The 8066-nt window shown below is 29.1% G+C and overlaps 1 protein-coding gene across 1 annotated transcript in view; it reads right to left on the bottom strand.

Moving 5' to 3' along the window:
- Nucleotides 1–8066, bottom strand: part of LOC107451835 (Akt kinase) — a gene marked incomplete in the record, with an annotated part of 41756 nt that overhangs the window by 30339 nt on the left and 3351 nt on the right. Inside the window, 2 exon segments of the mRNA XM_043049792.2 lie at nucleotides 1479–1590; nucleotides 5639–5761. Of these exon segments, the coding sequence (XP_042905726.1) occupies nucleotides 1479–1590; nucleotides 5639–5761 (235 nt within the window).

The raw sequence follows: 8066 nt of genomic DNA, 5'->3' as shown, positions 1-8066 counted from the left end.
AGCAATTCTGGGGGGGGGGGAGCGAGCATTAGCGAGCAGGGAGTCTCCTAGTAGTATATATAACTGTTAATAGTTACATATACCTCCATTGATACCACAGAAAACAAGGAACTATTTTTCAGGACTCTAAAGCAATGATTGACTTTTAAATCTTAATGTATTCATAGAAAATCCTGATTTTAATACTTTTCTTTTAGGGAAATAAAGCCTCTTTTTCTAGAACCATATTTTACTTCTTGTTAAATTATTTGGGGACACAAATAAATTAAAATGTCCATAATTCAAATCTGTCAATAACAAAAAAAGTATGTTTAAACCAGAGAAGTAAATAAAAAATATTCTCAGGGGTGAAAATTTCAATATAAAAAGAAGTATTTGCTAAGGTTTTAAAGTAAATGAATATGTTAAATATAGATCTTTATACTGAACAAATTAATCAAAGATATGCGGTCAAAAATCGGAACTATAAATTTAAATACTTAAGTCTCATGATTGTGTATGCAATAAAATGAAAACAATTTCAATACCTAGAATCCATTAAGCCTTAATGAAGACTGCTTCTTTTCAATACAGTAACAACCATTCATGAAATCCACCCTTTTTTAATATCAAATTTGCAAGAGCAGAACCATGTTAATGCATGTTAAAATCAATGAAATCATCATTTTGTATGATTGTGCTTCTGGAGAGCATGCTTCAGTAATGAAAAACATATTTCCCTTCAGGGATTAATTTGAATTTTCTTTCAAATTTTGAAAGATATGTAGCATATAGACAACAAATTTCCTGCACGAACAAATCTACCTGAGTGAAGCACAGTTAAAAATAATGAAGCAAAGAGAGTTCAGACGGTTTCTGAGAGAAAAGCCTCAAGAAAAATGTTTGGTGCTACAAATGTGGATGGCTTATGGTAGAGGTGCACAACCTTTTTGAATGAAGGGCCACTTGCGCAGCAGGTAGATTAACGAAGGGCCAAAAGTATATTTAGTCATGTTAGCGGCAAATATGATAGTTTTTATATAAGCATTAGTATTCTAAGCACTAAATAATATATAATAATAATAATAATATATATAAATATATATATATATATAGACACACACACATATATATANTGTTTATATATATACAGACACACACACACATATATATATACATACATACATAAAACAAATTTTTTTCAAACAAATATTTAATTTCTTAAGTTGCACTCAATAGTAAAAGAAACAATAACATGCAAATCCCTTATTCTTGTTGTTGGCTTAGAAACATGACACAGAAACGTACATCACAAAAAATGATGGAAATCCACCAAAAGACTAAACAGAGGGAAAGAATACACTTTGTCAGATTTTGTACATTAAATTATTCACTCACTAATTAACCAGCATATTTTAGATGGAACCCTCAAAGTAGGTGAAAGAAAAAACAGATCTTAAAGTGAAAAGCTGTAAAGTTTTTTATTTTATATATGGTACCTTTCTTTTTCCGATTCTACGTGGAAAGTGCGTTCGATTACAGTCGTCCACTGAAGGCCACGAATCATAAATGTAAAAGGTTTAGGCCTATCTGCTTTCATTAATTGGCATCCTGCAAAAAATGTTAAGAGATTATAAAGATTGTAGAAATGCAATATTTTTTTTTTGTTTGATTAGATCATTTCAGATTGTAGGCCAAAGCAACAGAAAGCCACATTATCAGGGATGTCATCCACTTGTGGCAAAAGATTTTATAAAGTAGTAGATAATTAAAAACTAATACTCACTTGTGTTTAATTCCATTAATCAGGGTTCCCACTCAATTTCAGAAAAAAGAATTCAATGACCTTTTCAGGTATATCAAGTAAATTTTAATGAAAATCCATGTTGTATTTTATCTATACCATGTTATTTTTCATCAGTAAACTTTGATATTCTATTTGTTATATCAAATATTAGATTTTGAGAGCAAAAATTAATAGAATGGAAACATGGAAAAGCTTCATTAAAAGGTAGAATTTTTAAAAATAAGTATTTAAATCGAATCCCGATAACTGTTATTGACATTCTAAGATTGGTTACTTTCCAGGTAGGATATAGGAATTTTCCGGGTGTTTTGTAAAAAATGACAACTTTCCCTGATTTTTAGAGTTAAAATAAAACTCCCAGAAAATCCAGGTTTTCTCAGACCTGTGAGAGGACTGTCAATATTTTAAGAGGCTCACTAAGAAATAATTTAAACAAATATTCATATGTTATATGAATATTTGAATTACTTAAATGTATTGGTTGGCAAAAAAACTTTTGAATGAAATTTACTAACCTAAGAATCAACATGAATTTTTCCACAGCAAGTTGGAGCAAAATTCTGTGGAGTAAGTTGGCATCAATGCATTATTGATGTTCCTTATCACCAATAACCTTTTGCGGGCCTTGAGCTAAGCATTCTATCTCAACAGTTTACTTTCACATTCTTTTCTTATTTAAAGTTTTTTTCCCAGTCTTTAAATTAGTAACTTTGTTTTGAAATCCCTCTGACTTTATAAAGATCTTAACCTGGAAGTGCCTATCAACATGTTAGCAGGCACATTAGATTATCACAACATCTGCAGATAATTATTCATCTCAGATATTTGAAAGGGGGGGGGGAAACATATAGTAAGGCTAGACAGAATAATAGTCAAATGAAGAAAATATTTTTCTTTTCTTATTTTCCCCTTCTGAAATAAAAAAAAAGGAAAACACCCACATTCGTCCTACTGATGTTATATCCGTGTAGGGAAGGATTATTCCTTTAGAATAGGACTAGATTTTCCGAATAGTCCAAACATTTTAAGAATTTGAAACTAAAAAATAATTTTCAGACATATCAGGTAAAGAAAATTGATGGCTTTCAAAACTTATTAATTTTTTTAAATTAACTGGACTTAAATTTTTGAAAATAAAAGCGACAAATGAATGAGTGACATGAAAGAGACGAATGAATGAATGATATGAAAGAGATGAATAAATGAGTGATATGAACGAGACAAATGAATGGATATAAAAGACACTAATAAATGAATGAGTGATATAAAAGAGACAAATGAATGATTGTGTAACTACAAAAGTCCATCATACAGGATTTGTTACTGCATTTGCTGAAAATAATCAACGTATGACCTTTGAATTCATCACAATAAAAATTTTAAACGAGTTTCATTTTCATGGAATGACTAAATTTTTAAAAAGAATTAATTAACGATTCCTGTGGATAAGGCGATCTGCCTGAACCTTGTATATAATTAGTAGATGGCCCCTCAGTTGAAACGGTGGAATTTAGATTTCCACTAATACTATTAATTAAAATTAAAAAGATGTTGGTAAATCTTTCGATTCTTCAAAAATTTTCACTCGTTTTTTTAGAAAATGTGATGTTCTAAACATGTGCTAAAATCAAGAATATCAAGACAAAAAGGTAAGAATCAGGACAAAAAATTTTTGTTAAGGAAAGACAGGATTATCAGGCCGTGCAGGATACAAATTAGAGAATTTTCTAATGAAAGGTGATATCATTGAGATTAAATAATTCTAGAAAAAGAGCATAATATATACATAAAGAGTGTAATTTGTTCTATTTCTAAAACGTGAAAGTATTTTTTATTCGTTAAAATTTAATACATTTCTATATATTGAAAATTTCAAAAATATAAAAATTTTTTTGCTCAATTTTTGGCTTTAGAAAGTAATTAAGACTCTCAGGATAATGGGAGAACAATTCAAAAAAAATATTTAAAAATGTGTGGATTTATAATAATAGCTGTAGTAATAAAAGCTTTTTTTATCATTTCGAAAAAAAATTAAAAATTAACTTACTTAAATATGCTTTTTATCAGGTTTTTTTGATAATTTTTTGTTGAAAAAAAATACACTCGAGTTTTTTGTGCAGATGTGTTAGTAGACTGCTCTGAAAAAATTTCATCTTTATTAAGAGAAAGTAAGTTTTTGTGAACAAATTCTTACTTAAAATAGTATTTGCACTAACTTATTAGCACAATTAAATTGACTCATTTGAACCATTGAATTCCCCTTAGTACTTACTATTTTAATCTATCAGTAATATGCCTATACATTTAATTTAAATAAGACCTTGCCTATTTCCTTTAACATTCCATTTTTAAATTATTTAAATGAGTACTTCTAACGATCATTCTCAGTCATTATTTTTTTAAGCTTTTCATTTTTGTTCAAGAATTCTGTTTTTAATTCAAAATTAATTGCCAACCCAAACTAGAGATAGTTAAAGCATCGCCATTTGACAGCACCAGAACATGTCACTTTTCAAAGTTTATTTCCAAGTTCAATTGTCGCACAATCATAGTATATTTACTACAGTACAGTACCATATCTACAGTACAGTATGAGACCCCTAATCCGGCATCCCGAAATCCAGCAAGACCCGAAATTCGGCACTTAATCCGATCTAAATTTTTATTTATTGATAAGAGAAAAAAAAAATCAGTCATATTTTCCTTCTATTTGGAATTTTTTTCTCTTGAAGTAAGTAACTATATTTTATCTTTTAAAAATAAAAACATGAAGAGAAAAAATAATAAATCTGAGTCAAACAAAACATCGATTCCTAATGCAGTTGAAATTGAAAAGTAAAAACATCTGCATTTCCAATGAACAAAATAAAGAAATGCAAGTTGGGAGAAACTGATCAATCAATCTTGACAGCTGTGCAAGTGCTTTACTGGTTCGTCCCCACATTTCCCTCTCCTGTTTGACCATAAATTAGCCACACCCTTTTGACTTTGAAACTTCTTTCTCACTTGGTGTATAAAATGAATTCTATCCCTTTTGCTGCTTTTTTTAAAATTCATTTATCTTTTAATTAGTTATTAACTGTTACTTTTTCTTGTTACTTGTTTTTTTTTATCGTTATTAGTTGTTTGCTTCTTTTTTGTAGTTATTCATTGTTAGTTTCTTAGCATTAATTGTAACTTTTTTTGTAGTTCCTTGTTAGCTTTTTTATTTCTTTTTATTTTTAGCGAGGTGAGAGCCTTTTGTTAAAACAAAATGCTATATAAAAGAAAAAACGAGAACAATGATCTTGCGAAGAAGAAACGATTATTTCTTTTTGGAGGATTCCGATTATTTCTTCTCGATTATATCATATAGATTATTATTTTAATTAATGAAATTTCTAAAGATGGGACAGTTTTAAATTCACCCCATCATTATCTACAATCGAAACTTAGCTAAATGTATGGATTTTTCTGAAATTAACAGCGTAATTTAATTATCGTAATATATTGGAGCCATATTGGAATTTTCGGAAGAGATCCGAAATTCGGCAAATTCCGAAATACGGAATTTCGCCGGTCCCGTGAGTGCCGGATTTTGGGTCCTATACTGTATATGATAAAAAGCATGAACGATTTCAAATACGACAATTATGTCAAATGTTTGCTTAAAGTATGTAACAAATCTTCTTATAATTTTCGTTTGATTTAATTAAAAACTTAATCTTATGTTTATTAATGTCTCCGTTTAAAATGTGGGCAAAATTATATCAGTTATACATCTTCATACTCAAAATAGTAATGAACTTAAGAGTTCTTTACTTTATTAAATACACATTAATATTTCTACATAAAATCAATAATAAAGCAAACCTTTGACTGTAAAATTATTCAATGGATCATCAAATCCATGCTCTGGCTTGCTTTTAAATCCAATGAGTGCACCATTATCAAGCAGGAGAAAGTAGCGAGGACGCCAATTTTTAATATGTTCACCTAAAAAAAAATAAAATAATAAATTCATATTGAATCAATTGTACATACCCAAAAAGCTATGCAACAAAGCAATCACAATTTATTACTTCCAAATCAACATTTTATTTTTCCTACTGTAGTAAATTTTTGAAGAAAAAAAACTTCTTATGCAAAAGAATACAACTGCTTAGACCAGTGTTAGCAAAATATAGTAGTATTATACTTTGAAAAATATGGATAATTTTTAAAGAAAGATGGCATTTTTATATATATATATAAAAAAAAAATTCCTAACACAAAAAACTTATGATTAAATTGTTCATGATGTTGGACAACAGCCACCACTATCACTTGTAAAATCAATCAATTAAGTAAGGTCAATTATGCAAGCACAATTTAGTGATCATCTATTAATCTATTAATTAATTACAATACTTAAAAGACCATAAAAAATAAAATTTTTAAGAAGAGAGTTAATAATCAAAAAAATAAATGCTTCCATTTAAAAAAGGCCACATTTTAAATGTGTTCAATTTCAGGTAAAGTACGAATACAATACATTATTCAGATTATTCTTACACAACATACTAGTCCTACTTGTCCATCTGCATGTTTCTATTAGATTATTTTTAAAATTAATTAAGTGAATTTAAATAAAACAAATTTACAATCTAAACATTTGTAAGGCCACAATTATGATGAAATATCGTATTTTGAGACAAAACGCAGACCAAAATATAACCCCCCCCCCTCCCAAAAAAAACTGCATACTGCCTTTTTAAATTGATTGTGGATCTGGAGAACCACTAGATATTATTTTATGTTAGACTGAATTAAATTTTAGTGGTTTGGAATTAATGGAATACCATTAAATCCTGAATATTACAACATTAGAAATTGGCATGATCTTGTTTCCATAACAGACAAACTAAGACTTTTTGTCTAGGGGAGTTTCAGTTTTAGCACATTCTATCAATCAAAACATTTGAGAATTGCAGGGACCCAGAGACAAAAAGATTTTGATTCAACTCCCAGATAGTAATTGGCAATTTTACTCTATATTTATGCATACTTTTGAGTTTCAGATTTTAATTTGAAATTTTTTATTATAAATAAGAACATTAAAAAATAACATTATCATTAGCCAATACGGAAAATACAAATTTAATTCAAGTTAAATTATTGGTTCATTGTAAAGAAAAGAAGAATTGAATCTAACACATCCTTCATATTTGATTTTAAATCATTATGAATGTATTTTAATGCTATGAATAGTCATCAACTTGGCTAAACAGCAACGTCATTACAATGTTTTGAATGTTCAGCTACAAGAAAAATATAGCTTCCGGGAGAATTGTTGATCCCCTACATTTCATTCAGATAGATTTTTTAAGACTCAAAATTGACAGTGATATATGGGTCCGAAACTACTGAAATTTGACTAGGACTACCATAAATTAATTACCATTGATCCCCTACATTACATCATAACTGCGACATAACTCAGCTTCTATATAGTGATTTCAATTTTTATTCATTTTTTAAAATTTATTTTAAGAAATGTCTCCTAGCGATATGTAAATGGACAAATGAAAATTTATCGGCCTACTAATATCTTGTTACTGGTTCTTTGGGCAAGTGGCTAAATTTTTCATACTTCTATCCCGGTTGGGAGGAAGCAAGAGAACTAGTTCAAAATACAGTGTTTCACTACAGCGCGAGAATCTCGCATATTCTTTTTCTTTTCTCGCAGTAAAAAATTATTACCGCGAGAAATTCACACATTCTATAAATCCATTTCAAAATTCGCAAATTTCTCGCATTTTAGAAAAAGCTTCACATTACGCCATTTAGAATAAAATCCGTTTCACTCTTCTTCCTGGATCTTTCATTACTTTCAACATCTGCCCCGTTATCTAGCTTCCCTATTTACCAGTATTGTTCAGAACCTTTTCGAACAACAGAACACTACCCTTCCGAGCCACGGAACCCCTTCCAGAACACATTTCTCTGCAACCTTGTGTTTACCGTAGGTAAGGTTTCTTCGTGTAAGACGTTCAAATTTTTTATGCACTAATGTAAGATGGACAAATGCCTTGTAACGGCAAAATCTTCTATGATGATTCAGCAAATATCATATGATGATGCAGCAAAAATATTCAATGCTTTAAAAAATAGAAGACGTTAAAAATTTATTATAATTAAAGAAATGATTCTTTTTCCAAGTCTATTTGTGTTTTTCTAATTTTTAGAAATCTCACTTAACTTTTTGAAATCTCACCCTGTTTTTGAGAAAGGGTGAGAAATTCTCACCCATTTTTTTTCT

The sequence above is a fragment of the Parasteatoda tepidariorum genome, chromosome 10 (genome assembly GCF_043381705.1).
Source record: "Parasteatoda tepidariorum isolate YZ-2023 chromosome 10, CAS_Ptep_4.0, whole genome shotgun sequence".
Taxonomy (NCBI): Eukaryota; Metazoa; Arthropoda; class Arachnida; order Araneae; family Theridiidae; genus Parasteatoda; species Parasteatoda tepidariorum.
This window is presented reverse-complemented; position numbering and strand designations above follow the sequence as displayed.